Source organism: Chaetomium strumarium (genome assembly GCF_033439665.1).
Source record: "Chaetomium strumarium strain CBS 333.67 chromosome Unknown B0T15scaffold_2, whole genome shotgun sequence".
NCBI classification, from domain to species: domain Eukaryota; kingdom Fungi; phylum Ascomycota; class Sordariomycetes; order Sordariales; family Chaetomiaceae; genus Chaetomium; species Chaetomium strumarium.
In genome coordinates this window covers 3,605,112-3,627,474 of record NW_026944430.1, presented here as the reverse complement: position 1 = coordinate 3,627,474, position 22,363 = coordinate 3,605,112, and the positions used below count along the sequence as shown (strand labels likewise).

Here is a 22,363-nt window from a genome sequence, read left to right as displayed (position 1 = left end):
AAGTCGCATTATGCCGTCCTCTCAACCCCGCTCCATCCCGAGATTCCGGTTTATCTCCTGCGGGGGGAGGGGGCCATTAGCGACGCGCTCATCACCCACCAGAGGTGGGGTTCGTGAGCTCATACATCTCCGGTGTCGTCTCAGCGACCACCAATGCGGGTAACGGGACGGGAGATGAGGGGGTTCAGGTTGAGGGGGTTCAGGTTGAGGGGGTTGCTCCACGGTGTTATAAAGTGCGACGTCTGGAGGGCGTAAACGGGTGCAAGTATTATCGAAAGTCACCTACATCACAACGCTCCAATCCAACTAGTCAGACTCATACGAGATACTAGAACTACAAGCAAGATACATTACGGCCGCCATTCGATAGTATCCAATATATATAAAATTATTATGTCAGCACCTGAGAGACGCTCATCCGTCATGGCGATTGCCGAGCAACAACCAAGACTCGCGAGCTTGGATGTAAGTTCCAATTTCCAAGAGAGACTACGGTACTTTCGAGGTATGCACACAATGGGAACGGAAGAATTAATGACAACAAATCTCTCTCACCTAGTCGTCCATCGTGGACCGCCTCCCCTCTTACTCGGCGACGCTGTTCGAAGCCAAGTCGCAGAAGCGGCTCACCTTTGAGCAGATCGCGGAGCACCTTGGCCGGAGCGAGGTGGCGGTCGCGGCGCTGTTCTACGGCCAGGCGCAGGCTTCGCCGGAGGACGCGGCCAAGCTGACCAAGCTGCTGGGTCTGTCGCAGGAGTCCAACATTGCGTCGCAGATGATGGGCTTCCCCGACCGCGGCCGTGCGGGGCCCATGCCGCCCGTCGAACCGCTGATCTACCGGCTGTACGAGATCGTGCAGAACTACGGCTACGCGTACAAGGCGGTGCTGAACGAGAAGTTTGGCGACGGCATCATGAGTGCCATCTGCTTCAACAGCAAGGTCGAGAAGGAGGTGGATGAGAACGGCGCCCCCTGGGTTGTCATCACGCTCAAGGGGAAGTGGTGAGTGCCGACTTGATTTTTGATTTTTCTTTGAACACCTTCTCACACCCCCGGTGAATAATATCTCGTTCCGTGGTGCGATGGGAAGTCCTTCCTTCCCCGGTGACTTGTCGCAAACAACCAAACCCGCCTGCCCTCGGCTATCCCGACCCCGTCGTGTTTCCCTGGTCTGACACTTCCGGACGCCACTGCTGATCTGCTGCCATGAACAGGCTCCCTTTCACTCGCTTCTAGACCGCCAGTCGGCGATAACGGGCGCGTCGTGGGCGGAAATCGGGGTGTTGTTGACTTCACTTCCTTTCTTCACTGGGGCGCCGACGGTGCCGAAAGAAACCCGAAGGATAGGGAGTGCCTGTCCAGAAGGCAAACTCGAGTACGGGAGTCATTCTTCTCGACTTTGATTTGATTGTATCCGAAATTCGTCGCTGTCGTGGTGGGTGGGCTGGACTGCGCGTGACGATTAAGGGGGCAGGGGGAACAATACTAAGGGGCTCAGGGGGGAACAATACTAAAGGCGCCACAGCGGCCACATCACCACGACTCTTATCTCAACGGCGAACAAACACCATGGAAAGTTCCAAGATCCACTAGATCCATCCTAGTGTACAATCAAAGAGTTCAAGGAATGCTAGTTCCTGACAATTCAAGATTTGCACGTTGTTCTATGTCTGTATGGGGTCTAGAAGCCTTCTCGCTTGCCACACCGGCCCAGTCGGTCTCCTTGTCCGCGAGACTACAATACTAAGGAACTACAATACTAAGGACGACGATTCCAAGGACGACAATACTAAGATCTTCGCCTCCTCGACAAGGATGTGAATGCTCTTTCTGCTTGCTTGTTTGTCTGTCAGGAATCCAAAGCGAGGAATGTATCAAAGGGTGCAGCTTGCTATTCTCTGCCCGAGGGTGGTCGGCAGCAAGAATAGCAACGCTTGAGTATGGCCTCGACGTGCTGGAAGGAATAGTATAAAAAGACTCATCTCCTCCGGTCCAGAGTCGGCCTCTCTCTTCCGATCATCAACGCACTATCACAGACGCATCAAGAACATCTTCAGTTTTTTCAAAGCAAAAATCAAATCAATCAACATGCCTTCCACCACTGCTCAGACCAAGGTCCCCCAGACCTCCACCAACTTCAACGCCTACTGCGTTGTCATGTAAATGACAACCGGGGGATAACCCGGTGCGAGCAGGCCCGCACAAGCGCACCTCCGCCGTGAAGAGGAGCCTCTGTGAACCTCTTCGACAAAACGTCCACCACCGATGGCTCTCTCAGGCCAACATCCCACACCAGAAGAAGCCCTCTCGCTTCCTCAGGACCTCTCCCGGCTCCCCCCTGAGAACTCCATCAGAGATGCCCTCGTCGCGCGCTTAGCCAGCACATCCTTTCGTCGACCGGCGCTCAACCTCTACAACACAACGAAACTCCCGACTTTCCTTGCGTTCGCTTCTCGCAAACCCACATTTTCACCACAATGACGGCGGACCGGAACACATGCAGCCACGGATCTCTGCCCCTTTTATCGGCTCTCTCTCGCTTACTCCGGAGACCCACCCCATCGCCTTTTGCTCGACTGAGTCAAACCGAACGTTTTATACGCCTCTCGATTTCTCATTTGCTCAACCATGACATACTCCCCCTTCTCTCGTCGGGTGGGCGACGAGGAGATTCGCGACCTTCTTGTCCCCCCCATACGCCAGGGTCGGGGGCTCAGATGAGACGGGTGATGCATATGCTTTTTTCAATCTCCCTTGGTTATATACGGCTTTGGTGACGGACATAGGGGGCACTCAACTGTGGTTGTTTGAATACGGCCTTGCCTTTTTTTCGGTACTACTAGTTGGAGCAGGAGATGGTACATAGAAAATCTAGCCGGTTGACATGCCTTGATCTGTGCGTGATTGTGTTTTGGGATCTGCCATAGTTGGAGGAGTATGCTTGCTAGCTAGGTTGAAAATGCGGTGCCCAACTTCTCCTAGTCCCAGTGCCTCCCTGGCTTGAGAACTTTGGGTAGACGTAGATAGCCAGCCATTTGGGACAGTGAAAACGGCGAATGTATCTCTCTCTTAGCATTTTGGACATGTCCATCCCTCTGCTCAGCTGCTTATAGCTAAGGTACGTAATCTTCGGGGCCCGACTGTGAGGTCAGGGCAAGTACTGTTTAGGAGGAAAAACGAGACACCAAGCAAAACTTTGAAAAAGGGTGATGCGACCGCGAATCGAACATGTGGTCCTACAAAGTCCACAGCAGGGCTACGCACGTGGAGAGTGTTTGACAATTTTTCACAGCTCGACTACTACCCCACGAAGAGTTTCGAGGCGATGTGTGCGGTTGCAGTGTTGGTTGGAAGGAGAGCCCACCAAGCTACCTTATATACCCAGTATCTTATTCTTTTTCCCACCCACGTGTAGATACGGGACAAAGCCATGACGCCTTTCCATTCGTCTTCGGCTCAAAACCAACGAAACCAGCAGCGTGAGAACGATAGTGCTGGCATAAACTGCTTCAGGGCTTGAAGCCGCCGATGACTTACACCGTGACCATTTGGCAGGAGAAGACGACAAGATAAAGGGTTAGGGCTGGCTGAGCGAAAGTGAGAGTACTACGTGAGTGCATGCTGACGCCCCACCATGCCCATCCTCCCGTATCTTATCTTATCTCCCAACGGTCAACCAAAAAAAGTTTCCAACGTTCAGAAGCTGCGAGCGCTCATCAATCCATCGTCCCCACCACCAACCAGCAGCAAAGATGGCGAAGAAAGGCGCGACACAGTCCCCCAAGGCAGGGTCAAAGCTCAAATCCGCGGTTCCAGACCACAAGCCCAAGACAAAAAAGATCGACAGGAGAAAGTCGAACGAACTGGCTGCGCCAAAAGCTGTCGATAAGGAGGACGAGTGGGAGGACGAGGACAGTGATGATCACGAGGAGCCGGCGCCAAAAGTTAATGGCAGCAAGACTGCCAAGAGGCCAGCTGAGGATGCAGATTCAAGTGAGGAGGATAGCGACTCGGAAGGTAGCGAGGACGACGAAGAGCACGGCGGCATCGACCTTGCGGCGATAGACGACTCCGACTCGGAATCAGAACTCGACTCAGATGAGGAGACTGAAAGGAACGATGGTAAAGGTGACAGAGGAGAGGAGAAGGAAGACAGTGAGGATGAGGAGGACGAGGAGGACGAGAAGGAAATTGACGTCGATGAGCTTTCAGCCGAGGATGAGGAAGACGAGGAACAGATCGCCGCAGGCACCCGCGTCCGGCAAACAATCAATAACAAGGAGGGGCTCCTCGCCGCCCTACGACGCTTCGCGCTCGATACCAACCCCAAAACCGTTCCCTTCGCATTCCACCAATCCGTTGTCTCGTCCAAGAAGACGGAGGAATCAATCCCCTCTATCGAGGACGACCTGCAGCGCGAGCTGGCCTTCGTGAACCAATCCCTCGAAGCCGCCCGGCAAGCTCGCGCCTTGTTGCGCAAGGAAGGTGTACCCTTCACCCGGCCAACAGATTACTTCGCCGAGACGGTGCGCAGCGACGAGACGATGCAGAAGGTCAAGGCCAAGCTGGTCGAGGAGGCGACGGCCAAGAAGGCGGCCGCCGAGGCGCGCAAGCAGCGCGACCTCAAGAAGTTCGGCAAGCAGGTCCAGGTGCAGAAGCTGCAGGAGCGCGCCAAGCAGAAGCGCGAGACCCTCGACAAGATCAACCTGCTCAAGCGGAGTATGTCTTTCCCCTCTCCCCCCCTAATGTGTGCTTTTGACACCCATACTAACCCCCCGTTTACAAACAGAACGACAAGAAGGCGGCTCCGCAGCTCTCGGCACGACCGAAGCAGACGACATCTTCGACGTGGCCGTTGACAAAGAGCTGTCCAACAGCAAGTCCTCCTCCAAGAAGCGCGGTGCGGCAGGCGACGGACCCAACCCCAAGCGGCAGAAGAAGGACACCAAGTACGGCTTCGGCGGCAAGAAGCGTTTCGCCAAGTCCGGCGACGCCGTGTCGGCGGGCGATTTGAGTGGGTTCAGCGCCAAGCGGATGAAGAGCGGCGGCTTCGCGGCCGGCGGTGCGGGTGGGAAAAAGAAGGGCGTGAAGGCGCCGAGGCCGGGGAAGAGTAGGCGGAAGGCTATGGCTGGGAAAAGATAGAGGGTAGGTAGAGGCTTGATGGGGGGTTGCAGATGGTGGTGTCGAAGTTTCGGATTCTGTTCTGCGGTTCGTCAGACGGCAGATGGGGTTGGCCTGTTGGGAAGGGCTATGGACGGGAGTCTCTGTACCGTATATTCTACCTCACGAGTGTCATATAACGTATTTCGCGAGACTCAATTCGACAAGGGAAATCGGTGAAAGGATAATCCCAACCAGGTACGGTGGTCTTATGATCAGAGGGAGAAAGAGAAAGAAAGAGAGCTCTGTCGCCAGCTATCTCGAGGAAGATATATAACTTCCAAGGGTGGGAAGAAACGCTGCAATTCGGAATCCAAGTCAACCAAGAGACGCGTAATGCATAACACCGACCCAAAACTGCCCATAGGCTTAGGATAATCATATAATGCTCCCGTTCATCGCATGCTTGCTTGCTCCATTGCAATGGTATAAGAACCCGAAGTCACTTCGTTACATCAACACTTGCACCATCACCCGTATAGGAATAGCAGAAAGTTTCGTTCGTAGCTACCGAGTATGATCCATGACTGCCCTGAATCTGCTAAGGAAAATAAAAAAACGACGTCTGTCTGTCTGAGCAAGAGAAAAGGAAAAAGCCTCGTGGTATCGTGCAACGCCGACCATGCTGTGCGGAGTGCCATGTGTTGTGAGTGTATGTGTGTGGATAGACAAAATGCTGTGCTGTGCTTCGCCATGCTGTCCGGAGAGCCGGGACAAGTTTTGCTGGTAGACACTATGGAATAACGCCATGCAACGAGAAAGCCTTGAGACTTGTGCATCCCGGGAGGAAGAAAAGAACCGGGGGGTATCAATAAATGACCATCATTCCCAACTGCCCAATGGAGCCCTAAGTGGTTTCCAATTCATTGCGTCGCAGCGATGCACCAGTGGCGGTGGAATGCCCATGCGCTCTTCTGGCACTCCTTGCTGCAGTACTTCGTCCTTCGGCAGCGGCGGCACTTAGCGAATTGTCGTGTAAACTCTTCCCACTTGCCGCACTGGTAGTAAGCGCATTGCCTGATGCCTCCCCGCGTGTCGTCCTTGCGGCACAGGTTCCTCATAACCACCCCGGCCCAGTATTGCATGTCGGTGCTGTGGTGCCTAACAGTGAACTTCTCCACGAGCGGGAAGATGTTCAGGTCGTTCGGGAGGGTGTACTCTTCTTCCGCCGCCTCGTCCTGTTCCTCCAGCTCGGCCTCGAGGGCGACTGGGTCGGCGCCGTCGAGAAGCTGGATTTCCTTTCCGATCTTCAGCTTGGGAACCAGATGGCTCCTCTGGAAATATTTCCTGAGGTTGCAGTACTTGGAAACATAGGCCAGAAGCTGTAGGGACATCAGGACATCCTCTTCCCTCGGCATAGAGGCGAGCATTTGTGGGTTTGGGTTGAATTGGCGATCAAGCAAGTAGCGTGGTACGCTGGCGTTAGGCAATGCCGGCTGCGGTGGGCCCACAAGAGTTGGCCGGTTCGGAGACATATGGATTCCTATGGCAGGGACGGGTGTGGGCACGCTGTTGGCGGTTACGCTGTTATCGCTGCCATCGACGGGGCCTTGGTGGGTGATGTTGAAAGTTCCAGCGTCCTGGGTCTCGCTCGCCGTGGGAGTTGTCAATTCGATGGGGCCGCCAGTCATGATGCTGTCTCCGTCTTCCACCGTGATGCCCTGGACCCCGACATCTGGCTGCATGTCTCCAGTTCCGGACATCTCGGTGTCCGGCGAATCCTCGGACGTGATGCTCTCAGCATTCATATCATCGGACTCGGCGGCGGTCGAGTGCTGATGGCGGATGGAGGGCCTTCGGCGAGGCCGAGCCGTGGTTGCGAGCATGGATGCAGGTCGAACGGTCGGGGATCGAAGCTGGGGGGGTGGTAGTGGCGTGGTGGGGGATGCTGGCTGGGAGGTGATGGCGTTCCGGGAGAATGGCATTATGCCGCCGAGGCGATCGCTGTCCCGAACCGGCCTGACGAAACCATCGGCAGCATCCATTGAGGGTACGATGGGAGCGGGCGGCGCAGTCTGAGGACCGGGAGACGTCGCCGTGTGATGATGGTGATGATGATGGTGAAGGGATCGGTAGGTGGCGGTCAAGGGAGTCCTCTCTGCCGAAGGCGTCACCTGGAAGTGAGGCGCAGTTGGTGTCGGGTCGGCATTGGAATGGACAACCGCCGTGGACGGCCCGGCGAGCGCCGCAGACACATCGATCGACGGGGGCGGAGCTTGCCTGCGGAAGGCTCGTCGGTCCACTTCCAGATTGCCAGTTGCTCGGGATGAGAAGCTCGAAGACTTGTGTCCACGACTGCTTCCGCCGATCCTGTGGCGGTGATGGTCCAATTTCTGCTTGGCCTCCTCCTCTTTTTCGCGGACCTTCTCAATGACCTTGATGTAATTGTCCAGAATGGTAGCGATGACTGGAACCATGTCGGCCTCGACGACGCGGGTCCGGACAGCTTCCGTGCCCCTAACGCCTATGTTGACCACGCACTGAAAAGCCAGGTTCCATTTCCACATGTCCATCATGTCCTTGCTCCGCCCCTCTTTCAGAATGCAGACCAGCCTTTCGATGCCGCCATCAACGGTGAGGATGTCGCGGATTCTAGCCGAGGATGTGGTGAGATAGGCCAGATGGTTCAGAGAATTGATCAATGGTAGGGTAGATGTGCAGTCGAGGGCCCGTCGGTCATACAAGGCCGTGGTGATGCCCACGGATGCCTTGTTGCCATGGGGTATGCTAAAGTTGGCTTCCCTCATCTTGGCTTGCCTCCACGAACCTCGAGGTAGGCGCAAGACAGGGAGAGGGGGCGGAGGGCAGAGCGACGGAAAGTGTCGTGCAGTTTCAATCGCTGGTATCGTATCTCGAGTCGGACGTGCCAGAGGATGTTTGCCCTGTCTGGTGTTGAAAAGGGGTTAGAAATAAGCTCATTTTCAAGAGTTATGCGTTCGTGGAGGTTGGAGTTGTGTGAGCGTACCCGACTCCTCTCAGGGCGAACTCCTCTCGCGGAAATGAATCGGCGCCGAGAACGGAAATTGATTTCGTGACGATGAACCAAAATTGCCCAGAGCGAGAGACGCCCGTATCACCAAAGAACGGGCAGAAAGAAACTGAAGCCCGCACCCGCTGGCGAAGTGACGGGATCCTTTCCACGCGGCTGAGGGTAGGTTCGGCGTTGATTGACAACAGCAATCTAGTCACTGCTTGCCAAATGCCTCAGGCGCGGCTAGACCTCGAGAAGCTGGGTGCTGGATAGCGATTGCAATACCGCATAGGCCCAAGATGATGCTAGCGAGTGGGCAAAAGGACGGATGGTCAAGCTGATTGTTGCAGAAAGGTGTTGGGGATGGAGAGAATGGGCGACGGTGTTCGGCGTGCCTGCTGGTGTGGAGAGGCTGGGTGAATGGGGATAAGATCATACTGCTGACCAAACGGCGCAGCCGCTTGGTTTTTTGCATCCGGTCAGGCCCTGTTCAGTGCCTGCACCTGCAACGCCGAGTGGGCCCAAAATCAAGTCCCTGATTGCTGCCTGAGGCCAGAGACGGAGTTCATATAACTTACACCTGCAAACTCATTCCATGGTGCGGCTAATGCTAGGAGCTTGACATCTCGGTTTTGCCTACTTTAGCAATTACAGTTCCCCAACCTTTTGAGAGGGGTTTTAAAGCTCACACACTTCGATTGATCATGAATTGCCCCTGAGTGGGAAGCGGAGACACGAGTTTGAGGTTGGGTTCCCACCACTCAGGGTTAGGAAACGGTGGAAGCGGCAAATTCAAGCAGCTGCGGGGTGAACTTATTAACGGTACTAACGCAATTAACCTTCCGGGCGAACCAAACAATGAGCTAGTACACTACAAAGGGGCGAACAAGACAAAGATTTGCCTCCCTCAATTCTCGAGAAACTCGAAGAATCTGTACACGGCTCTCGAAGCTATCCCTCGCTCAAGCGGATCATCCCCGTGCGTTGAAGATACCCTTCCCCTCTGCGGCCACGGTTTCAAGCCCGGTGTTCGTTCTCCTCATCGACAGGATCGCCCACATCCATTCTTGTAACCTGGAAGTCGCCTACAGATCCCGCTTGCGGTGCCGTTACTGGATGGTGGCCGTGGAATCTCGAAATACGATGACTTGACTTCAACTGTTTTGTAAATGTTCTAGAGCGTTGGCTCGTCATCCTTGTTGTTCAGCGATGTTTGTGTGTGTCCAGGCACAACGTATTGTCCCTGACTAATTCAAGGGTTCGCCGAGATTCTTGGCCTCCTGACCCTTTACAATGCCTAGGTACCTCCTAGTACCTTATTACCTTACTACTGCTAGTAGTAGTAGTCTATTCATCCATGGATGGATACCTTCCTTGCCCGTGAAGGGAACTAGGTACCTACTTGTGCAATCTTGTTGAATGACCGAAGCAAATTATCTGATTCATTACTAGTACTGTGTAGTCGAGGGCAATCTTGATCAGCAACCTTGATGGCTCTTGATTTAGTGTAGCGTCGAGCTGAACACCGGCCGTGTGATTCTCGGCCCACTCACCCATCTGCCATCACGCACGCCGGTGGCGCTCTCCGACGAGAACCTTGCTGTTCGAAGCGACCCTCACCTCAACTCGACAGGGTTCAACAAATCGTCCTGCTTTACACCACTGACCACAACCACCTTCGGGCCACCCGCCTTCTGAACGGACAAGCCGTCCCGGATCCCCATTCTCTCGAAGTCTGCTCGTTTGCGGCCAGCATACCACCCCGCTATCAACCAATCGAGGACGGACCTCGACAAATCTATGTACTGTGTACTTCAGTTCGCAGGGCTCGCTCTGCGCGTCTAACCTTTAACCTTCCGTGTGCTGCGCGCATGCAGCGCGTCGCGAGCCAATCAAGTTGGGCGGTTGTGCACGACAGATAGGACCGACCGCACGACAGCCGCACCACAGTCTTGGGTCCATTTTGACCGCCATAGCTGGACGACTTGCTTGCTTCTCCGGTTTCTGGCGGTTCGTGAAACACGCGCGCGTGTGCGAGCTTTCGTGTTACTGTGTAGGCCAGTAAGCGCTTATGCTCCCCCCGAGGGCGCTGGCGTTGGTGGTTGTAACTTGTAAGCATTGGCCGAGATCATCCAACCTCTAGGGCGTACCATTTGAGAATTGAAGGGCAGAGGGCGACGGTGATATGCTGGAAACAGTCAAAGTATCAGCTACTAACCGGACGGTAAGGAGCGACTCCCACCTTGCCTCACAACTTAATTGAGATGTGTTCGGCCTACAGGTGGATGTTCCCTTGTCGCCGTCGCTGAGCCGTCCTCCTCTCTGGCGCTCCTGGTTATCGACCTGGGTCTCTGGAGATCACCGTCCGAGCCCATCAGTAATCAGCAACGACATTGAGCCCGAAACCACATCACATGAACAGGACGCCAGCCGTGTGTGTAGTAGTGTCACCAACCTGCCGTGTTACTGTGAGCAGCACTAACTAAGACAGCACACACTCAGAGCCCCATTAGATAATAATAACCATCACACATGGGTATCTGTAAATTTGACGCTCTACGTAGTAACACAAACGCTTGTTCCCGTTAGACAACAAAACTCCCGCCATCATCGTGCCCAACGCATTACAAGTTGACTCAATCTCCGCTCACCTGCGCATGCCTGAAGTACTTCATACCCACCCAGGCAACCACAACCCATACCCAGGCCATGACGCCCGTGAGGATCATCAGCGCAGGGTAGTACCCGACGATGGGCAGCGTGGGGTCATCCTCCAGCTCGGGCGGCGCGTACGGCGTCGTCCCGACGTCCCACGCCCAGCTCCAGACGCCAAGACACGAGCCCATGCCGACGACAAACACAAACCACGTCACCACGAGGATGATCCACCCCCACCACTCCGTCTCAGCGTAGTCCCAGTCTGCGTCGGGCGGCGACAGCGGGGCTGCTAGTGAGCTCAAGGCCAGCGGGGATTTAGCGCGCTGGTTGACACTTCGGCGTCGCTGGATGGACGGGAGGCCACCGTTTCCCGTTCCTGGAGGGCGAGCGTGGGGTGGGCCAAGGTAATAGGACTCAGAGCCTGAGGATACAGAGGCGCGCTCGGGGCGGACTAGGCTTGCGGTCGAGGAGAGGGATAGGGTGGAGGGGGTTTGGTTGGAGACGGTGATGGGCCCGTTGCGTCGGGCCATGTGCAGCGCATCTTCATCGTCGGTGGTGCTGTAGTTTATGCTTGGGCTCGATTCAGGGACACACTTGCGCGGTGCCGGAGCAGCTGTGGGCGTGACGGGGTCTGGGGTGGACGTGTCGGACCGGATCGCGTACCCGTCCATGCTGGGACGCGGTGTTAGATCTGAAATTCCCAGGCCCAGTGGCAACGGATCGCCGCCGCTGTTTTTCCTCATCGGAATTTCCCTAGGGGATCCATCAATCTGCACCGGACTTGATGTAAGCGCCGCTGCGCCGGAGACCGCTGACTCGGCGGGTCTCCCGTTTGCGCCGTTAACTTCGAGTTGTGGATCGATGGTAGAACTCCGGCTGTCGCGCCGCTCACGCTGAGCTCCGCGACCGAGCAGGGCAACCTTTCGCAACGAACCCCTACGTCGTCGTGTTTTTTGCTGTTGCGGCGACAGCAAGCTCTGAAGTTGGTTGATGTGAGGCAGTGCCGGAGGCGCAGCGCCGGCTGCCGCGACTTGGCGCTGAGGCTCTTCGGCAGGGATCGTGACGAAGGAAGGCGTCGGCAGCGAAGGTGCCTGCCCGCCGGGCTCGCTCTCGATTGTGTTTCGACGGGATCGGGGACGGTGCTCTCCTACGGAGCGCATGAAGGGAAATTTGGACAACAACCCACCTGCCCCAGATGAACTCCGCTTCCGAGCTGGTGCTGGAGGACGGTTTGGGGCAGGTGCCAGCCCATTGGGGCCAGGGCCCATCAGTGGCGTGGGTTGTTCCATACCGCGGAAGCAGAAGTGGTTGCGTCCCGTCTTTTCCGAGAGGTAGAAGGTGCGGACGGGATGTGCCTACACAGCTTCCCGTCTGGCGGGTTGCTAGCGAGCTCTCGAAAACGGTCGACCAGCACCCTGGACACGTAGTGGGGCCCAAGTCGGCAGCTTAGATCCGTACCATTCCCGATGCGCGAGCCTGACTTCTTTCCTGCAGTCCTCTTCGAGCTTTTGAAGTGTTTCTAATGAGTGAGCAATGCTTTGTGAAGATGCGAAATGGGTGATGCACGCCGCGGTGCTGTGCCTTGCAGTTTGCAGGATGCCCGGCACTTGCACCGACAAAAGTGGACCTGCATCCTCCGGCAGGCAAACGGGCCCAGTTCGGCAGACCCACCCACCCCCACAGGCCCAGGCCGATGAGGTCCAGGATGCTGGCCAACGCGATGAAGAACGAGACAGCACCAAACCGACATTGTGCTACTTCCGCTTGCCTGTCGAGCCTGTCTGTGCTGGTCTGATCAAGATGGATCACGAAGTGCGCTGTTTCGGATTGGATCCTGCGCGAACACCTGTGACACTGGGAATTGAACCTTTCCAACCGTGAAATTGCCTGTGATAGTCACTCCACGCTAGACGGAAAACGGAAGCCCCCTGGGCCCCCCTTGTGCATTCTCGTCCCGCTATCTTCGAGATCCGGCTCCGCTTCCAAGTCGACAACATCGGCCCGCGCAGGGGTGGACAACAAACCATCTTCGGCGCTGATTCTCAGCCGGGCCCATGGCACCTAGCCTGCCATACATTGCACCTCCCGGGACCCCGCCAACTCCGGCCTCCGTCGCCCGAGACACCGGCCGCGGTGAGCCCTCGTTCCAGTTTACTTGCGACGACTACGACGGCGATCGGGATCGAGACGAACCAGCCATTGATTTGGCGGATACCCAGCCGCCAGCGGCCTCCCCTCGAAGTAGTCCCGCCGCCTTCCTCCATCCTCACCACGCATCGTCGTCGCTGCGTCCACCAACTCCGGAGTCTGCCTTTGCCATGGCAACCGACGATGGGCTCGCAAATGGGGAGCCCAGTGCGGCGGCCCCGAAAAACCCGTTCAACTTCCAGACCCAATTCATATCAACATCCCCGGTGAAGTCTGTACGTTAAGTGACTTGTCCTTGACATGCGCGCCCATTGTTGGGTCCGGTGTAACAGAGCAGTAGCTGACTGCCTCGCCAATACAGAATATCGGTCAGCGACGAGGTCACCGTTACAAACACAGTTCAATAAGCGCACAACACCAGATCTTCCAGGAGCCGCCGCCGCGACCGCCGCCCGTTCTCCCCGCCTCCCTCCCAATACCTACCTTGAAAGAAGCCTGGGCGAGCATGCAGCGCGACCAGCGCGCCCGTCTCTGGTGGTGCTGCTGCCATGCCGCGGTAGCCATGTACGTCTTCTTCAGCGCCGAGGGCTCGCTCGCCATGACAGCGCTCTCCCACCTCGTCTTCTTCGATGTCGGGTCGGCGGCCGTGTGCGTAGCCGTCGACGTGCTGGGTAACTTCGAAGTCTGGCGGCGCTCCAGCATCCGCCACCCCTTTGGCCTGCAGCGCGCCGAGGTCCTCGCCGGGTTCGCCATGTCCGTCTTCCTCGTGTTTGGCGGCTTCGACCTCATTTCTCACAACCTCAAGAACTTCCTCGAGTCCGTTGGCGACCACACCCCGCACCATCCCCCAACAGCTAGCGAGCCCGTCGACGCCCACGGCCACGGTGGTCACGCCCACAGCGCGCGCTATATCTCCCCCGGGACGGTGGACTTTGCGAGTCTTGCCGCCGTAGTGAGCACTCTAGTCAGCGCGTACGGCCTGCGCAACCACAGCCGTATCCGCCGGGTTGTGCGGGTGCCCTTTCCCTACCTCGCCAAACTCCTGCCCGGGGCAACAATCCTCGCCAACCCCTTCCACTTCCTGACCCTCTGCTTCTCCTTCCTGATGCTGCTCCTCCCGCTAGTCAGCATACCGCACTTCGTCTGGCTCGACGCCCTGCTCTGCGCCGCCATCGCGGCAAGCATGTTCGTGCTGGGCACCAGGCTGGCCGTCGCGCAGGGGCTGATGCTGCTCATGAGCTACAGCGGCTTACCCCCCGCTAAGGCCAACCACAACCCCAACAGGACGGTGTCCGAGAAGAAGACGGACACCGTCGTCACCACCCACAACAGCAGCGCCACGAGTGTGTCAGCCGTCGTGCGGGAGATCGAGTCGGAACCACAGGTCGCGCGCGTCGAGGAGGCGCAGTTCTGGCAGGTGCACTACGGGCTGGCGATGGCCAACCTGAAGGTCCGTGTTGCCCGCGGCTATGGTGATGATAATGCTCTGAGCCAGCTGCGGAGTCGATTGGCCAGGGTGGTGCAGAATCGGCTGGGCGAAGGCTATGGGAGGGGAGGGAACTTGAGGTGGGAGGTTACCGTGCAGACTTGCACGGATGGGTAGCCGGTAGATTAGTAGGCCGAGCTACCTACCCAATCGAAGGAAATAAATTAATAGTACAATATCCGGGAGTCCGGTACCTGCCTATCTCAGGAGTGGTGCATGTGAGCAGCTAGGTAAGTACCTTGTTGGCCATGGGCTTAATCAGCACTATAGACTTGATTTATCCCTTGATACTATGGTACTTGGATGAATCATACGTCTGATATCGTTATGTGCAGGTACAGTACCCTATGAACAGCTACCCATCCCCGTCAAAAATCCGTTTTCCTCCGAGTGAGCAAGACAGCTACAGACCTCTCGCAAACGGAGAAGCTCTCTACCCATCAGAGCAGACTTGAACATACATACATAGCCGAGGCTACCCACACGCTTCTATTGTCCTGCCATAGCGCCGTCCTAAACGCCGAACAACCTAAACTTGCAATATCTGATCCCAGTAACGCCAAACAAGATCAAGCGCGACGGAATGGCGCTCACTGTAAAGCCAGCTCGGGGAACAACTGCGCGATCTTGTTCGGATTCCCGAACTCAGTCCGCACCGGCTCCGGCGTGATCGGGCTGTTGTCAAAGTACTGTGCCAGCCCGCCCCCGGCCGCTCCGCCGTGCGCCGCATCGATCGCGCTCAGCGACGCCCGCTTCTTCTTGATGTTGCCTTGCACCGGCGGCGTCTGTGGCGCGGAGCGGATGACAGGCGGCGCGGTGAGTGCCCGGATGTCTGTGAGCGATGCCTGCTGGGCTAGTTGACCTGGGGCGATATTCTCGGCACGGGCAAGAGGGGAGCGGGAGCGTGAGGCGCTGGTGGGAACGATTGGGATCGTCGGGCCACGCGGGCGTTGTCTGTGTGGATCTGGGTGGTCGGCGAAGTGCGAAAGAGACGGGATGGGCGGGACGGATGGAGGGAGGCCGAAGGGCGTGCCCGACCGGGGGGTACCCTTCTCATTGGCGGACAGGCCCTTGGTGCGTACAAAGGCGGTCGAGCGGCGATGTTGCGGGTTGCGGTCGTAGTACCGGTCCATGATGGGGTGGACCATGACGGTTTGGTTGTGTATTGTGAGGATGGAGTTGGTCGGGACGTTGACCCAATTTTCTAGATTTCGGTTAGTAGGGGTTACGCATAGGTTTAGCACACGGCCGGCTTGTACTGTACCTCTTTCGAACGTCAGGGGCTCACTGGCCACCAGGATCACGTCTGCCCCCTTGTCGCTTCGCTCCATGTGGTAGTCTTGGTTATCAGGCGCCGGCGCCCTCGTTTCCCACAGGGTACCGGAGGAGTAGTAGAGGCTGGCAGCCTCGTCCGAGGAGCTGCCAACGTATCTGGTGCAGATGATGCTGTGGCCGTCCGTCACGGCGAAGTTCAGGAGACTCCGGGTATCAACATTTTCTGCGTGAACGACGCTCTCGGGAATGTTGTCGATCAGCTCATTGATTTGCGCAATCGTCTTGAGCATCGCCTTCCTGAGCACCGTTGGGCCAAATCCCTTTTCTGGCTGGGAGCTCGGGTCGTGTCCCATCCGCTCGAGTGTGTCCAGAAAGAGCGCGAACGCCCACTCGCTATCGGTCCCGCCTACCACCCCCAAATACCACTTGTCGGCTAGCCGTTCACCAAGCCTCCTCTTGATCTGCTTCCACCCACCCAGACCGCCATTGTGCATCCACATCAGACTGCCGTGGCAGAAAGGGTGGCAGTTATCCTCGCTGAGTGAGCCTTCGGTGGTGGCGCGGACATGGGCGAAGATCAGTCGAGACGCCGTCTTGGAGGCCAGTCGTTGTAAATTCACACAATTCCAAGCCGGCGTGGTCGAAGTGAAGAGGCACGGCGCGGCTCCGAGTTTCGCGTCGGTGTAAAAGCCAATTCCAAAGCCATCGGCATTGTTCTGCCCTCGACGGGTGTCCTACAACGTGGAAATAATCATATGAGCTATCAAATCACCAACAATGCTGGGTTCGAGCTGGCTCACGAGTCGCAGTCGTGAGTCGAACGACTGCTTGAGGATGGAATGCGCCGGGTCGAGGACAAGCTTCGAGAGTAAGATTTCGTCGCTGCCTTTGTAGACCTAAATAAGCAGCGCATGTCAGCGACCGCTATTTCGTGTTCGACAAGGGCGCAATGTTCTTACCAGAAACCGACACATCGTGGCAGACGGTGCCCGAGTAGAAGTGGGCTGAAGTCTTGACGGTGCAAGTCGGGTGTTTAAGCAGGTAGGCTCCGAATCGGCATAAAAGCAAACAAAGGAAATATTCCAGATTAGTCCCGGCCTTGATCCCGACTCGTGTGATCGTGTGACAAGCAGCGCGTGAGGATATAACTTCACCAAAGCGGTTGGGTCTGGTGTTGTCCAGTTATGGAAGGGAGTCGGTGACCGACAGGGGACACGGCCCAAAGCAACTTACAGCCGACAGGGCTGACGAGATCGGCCAGCGAAATGGTGGCATCTCTACGATTAATGTGCTACATCCAAGCTGAACTTTCCGCAAGCAAAATAAGGCAAACGCATATGACTTACGGAGTACCTAAGGTACCTCATTATAGTGGCGGCACTCGTCACTCCATGTATTTGATGAATGACTGTGGACATGAGATGTCTGGGACTGTGTTAACTTCCATACCTTAGGTAAGGTACCTTACCTAGGTTGCTTCTGAGATAAGGTAGGCGCCCTGTGGCTCCGTCACAGTACGGATAAGGTATTGTATATACCTTACCTTACACAGCGTACGTTACCTCAACTGTTACGTATATACCGTCACGGAGTTATATTTTACCAATATTTCCGTACGGTAATTACCTACCTAATGCCACAGACCACATACGGCGTACGAAGGCGGGACTCATGAGTATCGGAGGGTAGGGAGTTCAGGTGGGGCTCGTCCCCAAATTCCAACCCACGGCATCGTCATTCGCAGTGGCATCTCCTGATTGTTTTAAACAACGCCAACCGCCGACATCCATGCTGCCGTAGACTTCCGCTGCCCTCACCACGATGAGCGCGCAGCTCCGTGCAGCCGGGGCGCTTGCCCCCGTCGCAGCCCGTCGCGCCGCGGTTCGCGCCGTCCGACACTTCCACCAGCTCCCGACCGGCGGTATCCAGCAACTCGCTGGCCAAAGCTTCAGGAGATCGGTGCAGTTTCCAGCAAATGCCTACCACAATGCCGTTATCGTCCGAAATGCTTCCTTTACCCGCCTCTTGCCGAAGCTGGCTGTCAAGCTCGTCAGGATTCCCGCTCTCTTTGGCGGCCTGATGATCGGTACGATCGGGTGGATACAGTACCAAGCAATCCGTAAGAGCGACACATGGTAGATGTGACAGAGGGACAGTTTTGCTAACTGGGCACAGAGGTCAGTAACTCCGCGCAGGAGATGTACGGGAATATGAGAGATACTGTCGTATCTACCGCCTCGGGTCTCTGGGGAGGCGCCAAAGATTTCGCCGAACAGACGAAACGTGGCTGGGATAGCACAAAGGAGCAGTTCGAGATGCCTGAATGGCTAGACAGAATCATGCGGGGGGAGGGTGAAGCCGGTTCTGGCAACCGCGGCTCGGGCGGACAAGGCGGGCCGGAACCGCCTAAGCAGAGCAGGGCCGGTGCCGCCGCCGTCGCAGGAGCCTCGGCAGCCGCTTACGGCTATGACCAATCCGACGAACACGACGAACGGACACCCGAGGAGGTCTTGAAGGACGACCAGATGATGTATCTCACCAAGAGAATGATCGAGATTCGGAATCTCCTTCAGAAGATTGGCCAGTCGACGACCGTCACACTGCCGTCCATCGTTGTTATCGGGTCCCAGTCGTCAGGGAAGAGCTCCGTGTTGGAAGCTATTGTTGGTCATGAATTTCTACCTAAGGGCAGTAACATGATCACCCGGCGGCCAATCGAGCTCACCCTCGTGAACGACCCCGAAGCGCGGGTCGATTACGGTGAATTCCCCGACCTCGGTCTCTCTAGGGTCACCGATTTCTCCCTAATTCAAAAGACCTTGACCGAGCTCAACCAGTCCGTTCCCGTGTCGCAGTGTGTCACAGACGACCCGATCCGGCTCACGATCCACTCCCCAAGGATACCGGACTTATCGCTCATCGATCTTCCAGGCTACATTCAAGTAGCCGGTGAGAACCAGCCTCGGGAACTGAAGCGCAAGATCTCGGAATTGTGTGATAAGTACATCCGAGGGCCCAACATTATTCTAGCCATCTCAGCCGCCGACACGGACTTGGCAAACTCAACGGCTCTGCAAGCAAGCCGCAGAGTGGATCCTAGAGGAGAAAGAACGATTGGCGTCATCACCAAGATGGACCTCGTTGAACCGGAGAAAGGGGCTGCCATCCTGAATGATAGGCAGTACCCTCTCCGTCTAGGCTATGTTGGCGTCATCTCCAAGCTACCTCCGCAAACAGGTCTCTTCAGGAGAGAGACTGGTAATCTCCTAGCCGGCATCAGCCGGAATGAGAAGTCATTCTTCAACACATATCCCTCACAGTACGGGCCAGAGTCTGGGGTCAATACGGGTACCATGACGCTCCGCAAGAAGTTGCTGCAGGTTTTGGAGCAACAGATGTCTTCGAAGTTGCAGGAGACGACAGACGCCATCCAACGAGAGCTTGAGGAGACAACCTATCAGTTCAAGGTTCAGTACAACGAGCAGCCCATGAGTGCGGAGGCGTACTTGGCCGCAAGCTTGGACGACTTCAAGCATCAGTTTCACGAGTTCACTGCGAAGTTTGGCCGGGCTCAGTTGAACAATCTACTCAAGGATGCACTCGACCAGAAGGTGCTTGACCAACTCGCCGCTAGGTATTGGAATAAGCCAATCGAAGACTTGTCTGTTGCGCCCCCTGAGCGGGACAGCATCGCCGATCTACCGAACGCTGACCCGAATTCTCCCTACTGGCATCGGCAACTTGACACGGCATCCTCGGGCCTCACCAGGCTCGGAGTGGGCCGTCTCGCAGCAACCGTCGCTGCCTCAGCCGTCCAGTCTAATGTCGACAAACTGCTCGACAAATCGGCGTTCGCAAAGCACCCCTCAGCCCGGAAGGTAATCAGCGATGCCGCGTCTACAGTGCTCGCAGATCGATCGTACGCCACAAGTGATGGCATCGAGATCTCGCTGAAGCCGTATAAGTATGACCCCGACATCCAACCCAACGAGTGGGCAAAGGGCAGGGAACACGTGGTGGGTGTCCTCCAGGGCGAGCTCAACCAGTGCCAAGCCGCAATGAAGAGCCTCGAGAACTCCGTCGGCGGGAAAAGAAAGCTCAAGGAGGTCATGTCCTTTGTCGACAAGGCGCGCAAGGGCGAGGTCATCGTCGAAGGTGACCACCCCAGCGGAGCAGGCGGCTTTAGCGCCGCCCTCCTCGCCCGCGGTATGTTCACTTCTTTGCTTTCACACCCCATCCCCCAACCCGAGAGTCCATCTAACCTCTCCAACACAGGCCGGGAAGCAGTCTTCCTCCGTGACCGCGCCGACATAATCAACATGCGTATCATGGCCGCTAAGTCGCGCAAATGCAAGTCCCTCGAAAACAAGTACTACTGCCCAGAAGTCTTCCTTGACGCCGTCGCCACGAAACTGGCCCAGACGGCCGTCCTCTTCCTCAACGTCGAGATGCTGAACGACTTCTATGTCCGCTTCCCTCGCGAGGTCGAAGCCAAGCTCAACGAGCACATGTCCGCCGGCGGACTGGATCGGTTCGCCCGCGAGGACCCCAAGGTCAGGAGGCATCTGGATCTGATCCACCGCAAGGAGCTGCTCGAGCTGGTCCTGACCAAGATCGAGGATCTCCATCGGTTCGGGGCGGGCACTGGCGGCAGGGCGGGCGGGGCTGGAAAGGAATTGGGGAAGAGGACGGGGAGGAGGTCGTTCTTGTTTTGAATTGACGGGCGAGCGGGCGAGCGAATGAAGGGGAGCGGAAGGGAGAGAGACGTTTGCATAGCTATGTCGGGAAAAGAGGGAATCACGGCGTTTGGTGAGATGAGGATGAGGTACTCATCTCCGGTGGAAGCGGTTCGGTCTAGCCTTTTCCTTTGTAGTTTCTACGACGACGTGGGTTCTGTAGGCATGTTCGAATGTAGGGCCTGGTGTGCTATGATATGCACTAGGTTGTTTGGAATACCCCTCTTGAAACCTAGTACGTACATACAATATAGGATGCTGTGGGCATCGCGGATCTGAAGGAAAAAGCTGTCGCCTCCGGATTCAATGGCAACGTTCACCTCACACCATTCTGATTCAAGAAGTGCTCATATGTTTCATCACAGCTGCCGAATCATAAATTCTACAGATTTTCCTACCCTGATCCACCTCATACAGAAAAGGCAACCTATATACGTGCTCCAAAACTCTGGGGATAGATCAACTCTAGAGTCTTACACGCCAGTCCCGCCAAGCGCACTCGTCAGCTCCGCATTGTTAGTAGGTATAGAGGACGTTCAACATAAGCAAAAGAGACGCCTCGTATTTGATTGTCTTGTCCCTCACTTCCTTCCCGTTACCGCCATTTTTAACTACCCAAACGTAGATAGACAGACAAACAGACAGACAGTCAGGCCTAAACACGACAGACGCTTGGAAGCACAACCAGTGAGGGAGCAAAGGGTGCTGATACCCCCCCAGTCCGCAACGCCTCTTCCCGTAAGACTCGCACCCTCTGTGCGCTCAGCCTCCCTTCCACCGTGAGCTAAACTCGTCTCCTGGGACCCTTCCAAGCACCAGCATAGGTGTATGCAGAAGGCGTTATTTCGCCTTCGTACCGCTCTTGACCTTCCTGGCCGAGGGGCGCTGGAGGTGGTGCTGGGGAATCCAGCTCTCGTCATAGCCCTTACTGTCGCCGCCGCTCGTGGCGCCGGCCGACTCGGAGCCGGAGAGCGGCTCGGCCTCGGCCACAGGCTTGCGTCCTGCCTTCTTGCCCTGGACAGCCTTGGGCTTCGCTTGGGGGAAGAGCGCCTCGATCCAGGTCTTGTAGACGAAGTAGAGTGTCGCGCCGAACACGCCGGTCAGGAAAAGGTAGAGGAAGATGCTGCGCATATGCAGGGTTAGCGATTGTTATGAGGGGTCATGGGTGGCTGGGAAAGGCAGGAGAAGTAAAGAGGGGAGCGGCTTACATCTGAGGGTCGAAAATGTTGGTCGGGGCCTCGACGATGCTCGCGGGACCGCTGTGGGCCGTGACCTGGAAGATCTGGTTGGTGGCAGAGTTGGTGATAATGGCGACAAGCTCGACGATAACATCCTGGGGCATCATGTCGAGGACGAACTGGAAGGGAAGCTGGTGCTTCTCGCCGGCAGGGATCGAGACGTCGTACCGGACAGCCGTCAGGTTGCGGAGGATGGCGGCGTGTGTGGGCGCGTCCTCCGGCAAAGGCTTCGTGGTCCGGAGCTGGCCGCCAACGAAGGCGACGTCAATTGGCGTGTCCTCGTTGTTGGTGATCTCGATCAGCGCCTTGGTGATGCGGCCATTGACGATCTTCACGCCGAAGATGTCGGCATCGGGAAAGGTCGTCTCAATGTCGGCCTTGAGCTCTGGCTGCTCGACCGGCACAGATGTGTTAGGCTCTGCGTTGACCTGGGCGAAGCATTCTGTGAGCAATTGCGCTGCTAATTCTGCGGACAAGCAAAAAGGGGTCGGCAGCGATGACGTTTCTTACATCGTCTTGCGCGAACGCAGAGGCGACGCGCAGCGCGAGCAGGGCGAGTGAGGACCACCTGAAGTTGACCATTGTTCCAAATTCCGAAGAGAAAGAAGGGTGCTGATGAGAGAAGAGGAGGAGGAGAGGTTGGGAGTTCTGGGGAGAGGTCCAAATCCCAACTGGAGCTCGACGAATCGAT

At 56.5% G+C, this 22,363-nt stretch overlaps 8 protein-coding genes across 8 annotated transcripts; 4 read left to right on the top strand and 4 right to left on the bottom strand.

The window, feature by feature from the left end:
* Positions 1–224: 224 nt before the first annotated feature.
* B0T15DRAFT_525553 (cyanate lyase C-terminal domain-containing protein) lies at positions 225–1,473 on the top strand. The gene is made up of 3 exons (XM_062868851.1): positions 225–465; positions 560–1,002; positions 1,215–1,473. Exons 1-3 carry the CDS (start codon positions 394–396, stop codon positions 1,234–1,236), a joined length of 537 nt encoding a protein of 178 aa, XP_062724649.1. The 5' UTR covers positions 225–393; the 3' UTR covers positions 1,237–1,473.
* A 2,120-nt stretch (positions 1,474–3,593) lies between these two features.
* Positions 3,594–5,386, top strand: B0T15DRAFT_121269 (eukaryotic rRNA processing protein EBP2-domain-containing protein). The gene is made up of 2 exons (XM_062861628.1): positions 3,594–4,719; positions 4,790–5,386. The coding sequence occupies exons 1-2, from the start codon at positions 3,753–3,755 to the stop codon at positions 5,140–5,142; spliced, it is 1,320 nt and encodes a 439-aa protein (XP_062724648.1). The 5' UTR covers positions 3,594–3,752; the 3' UTR covers positions 5,143–5,386.
* A 396-nt stretch (positions 5,387–5,782) lies between these two features.
* On the bottom strand, positions 5,783–8,165 carry B0T15DRAFT_121282 (uncharacterized protein). Its single transcript, XM_062861629.1, has 2 exons — positions 8,126–8,165; positions 5,783–8,046 (listed from the first exon to the last, which is right to left on the bottom strand). Exon 2 carries the CDS (start codon positions 7,905–7,907, stop codon positions 6,024–6,026), a length of 1,884 nt encoding a protein of 627 aa, XP_062724647.1. The 5' UTR covers positions 7,908–8,046; positions 8,126–8,165; the 3' UTR covers positions 5,783–6,023.
* A 2,484-nt stretch (positions 8,166–10,649) lies between these two features.
* B0T15DRAFT_525549 (uncharacterized protein) lies at positions 10,650–12,365 on the bottom strand. The gene has a single exon (XM_062868850.1). It carries the CDS (start codon positions 12,076–12,078, stop codon positions 10,768–10,770), a length of 1,311 nt encoding a protein of 436 aa, XP_062724646.1. The 5' UTR covers positions 12,079–12,365; the 3' UTR covers positions 10,650–10,767.
* Positions 12,366–12,517: 152 nt separating this feature from the next.
* On the top strand, positions 12,518–14,540 carry B0T15DRAFT_500617 (cation efflux family-domain-containing protein; the record flags this gene model as incomplete). The annotated part of the gene is made up of 2 exons (XM_062867375.1): positions 12,518–13,212; positions 13,299–14,540. The coding sequence occupies exons 1-2, from the start codon at positions 12,844–12,846 to the stop codon at positions 14,538–14,540; spliced, it is 1,611 nt and encodes a 536-aa protein (XP_062724645.1). The 5' UTR covers positions 12,518–12,843.
* A 473-nt stretch (positions 14,541–15,013) lies between these two features.
* B0T15DRAFT_565898 (nucleophile aminohydrolase) lies at positions 15,014–17,126 on the bottom strand (the record flags this gene model as incomplete). The annotated part of the gene is made up of 4 exons (XM_062870678.1): positions 16,658–17,126; positions 16,499–16,594; positions 15,688–16,432; positions 15,014–15,627 (listed from the first exon to the last, which is right to left on the bottom strand). The coding sequence occupies exons 1-4, from the start codon at positions 16,670–16,672 to the stop codon at positions 15,014–15,016; spliced, it is 1,470 nt and encodes a 489-aa protein (XP_062724644.1). The 5' UTR covers positions 16,673–17,126.
* Positions 17,127–17,271: 145 nt separating this feature from the next.
* Positions 17,272–20,759, top strand: B0T15DRAFT_572947 (P-loop containing nucleoside triphosphate hydrolase protein). The gene is made up of 3 exons (XM_062870912.1): positions 17,272–17,817; positions 17,874–19,904; positions 19,974–20,759. Exons 1-3 carry the CDS (start codon positions 17,520–17,522, stop codon positions 20,411–20,413), a joined length of 2,769 nt encoding a protein of 922 aa, XP_062724643.1. The 5' UTR covers positions 17,272–17,519; the 3' UTR covers positions 20,414–20,759.
* A 515-nt stretch (positions 20,760–21,274) lies between these two features.
* On the bottom strand, positions 21,275–22,254 carry B0T15DRAFT_491413 (uncharacterized protein; the record flags this gene model as incomplete). Its single annotated transcript, XM_062866776.1, has 3 exons — positions 21,275–21,557; positions 21,643–22,100; positions 22,183–22,254. 3 exons carry the CDS (start codon positions 22,252–22,254, stop codon positions 21,275–21,277), a joined length of 813 nt encoding a protein of 270 aa, XP_062724642.1.
* Between the last annotated feature and the right edge of the window lie 109 nt (positions 22,255–22,363).

Coding starts and splice junctions, on each gene's coding strand:
- B0T15DRAFT_525553 (XM_062868851.1), top strand. CDS start 394: ATGTCAGCACCTGAGAGACGCTCATCCGTCATGGCGATTGCCGAGCAA. Junction 466..559: donor CAAGACTCGCGAGCTTGGAT/GTAAGTTCCAAT, acceptor TCTCTCACCTAG/TCGTCCATCGTGGACCGCCT. Junction 1,003..1,214: donor ATCACGCTCAAGGGGAAGTG/GTGAGTGCCGAC, acceptor TGCCATGAACAG/GCTCCCTTTCACTCGCTTCT.
- B0T15DRAFT_121269 (XM_062861628.1), top strand. CDS start 3,753: ATGGCGAAGAAAGGCGCGACACAGTCCCCCAAGGCAGGGTCAAAGCTC. Junction 4,720..4,789: donor GATCAACCTGCTCAAGCGGA/GTATGTCTTTCC, acceptor GTTTACAAACAG/AACGACAAGAAGGCGGCTCC.
- B0T15DRAFT_121282 (XM_062861629.1), bottom strand. CDS start 7,907: ATGAGGGAAGCCAACTTTAGCATACCCCATGGCAACAAGGCATCCGTG.
- B0T15DRAFT_525549 (XM_062868850.1), bottom strand. CDS start 12,078: ATGGAACAACCCACGCCACTGATGGGCCCTGGCCCCAATGGGCTGGCA.
- B0T15DRAFT_572947 (XM_062870912.1), top strand. CDS start 17,520: ATGAGCGCGCAGCTCCGTGCAGCCGGGGCGCTTGCCCCCGTCGCAGCC. Junction 17,818..17,873: donor GATACAGTACCAAGCAATCC/GTAAGAGCGACA, acceptor AACTGGGCACAG/AGGTCAGTAACTCCGCGCAG. Junction 19,905..19,973: donor CGCCGCCCTCCTCGCCCGCG/GTATGTTCACTT, acceptor TCTCCAACACAG/GCCGGGAAGCAGTCTTCCTC.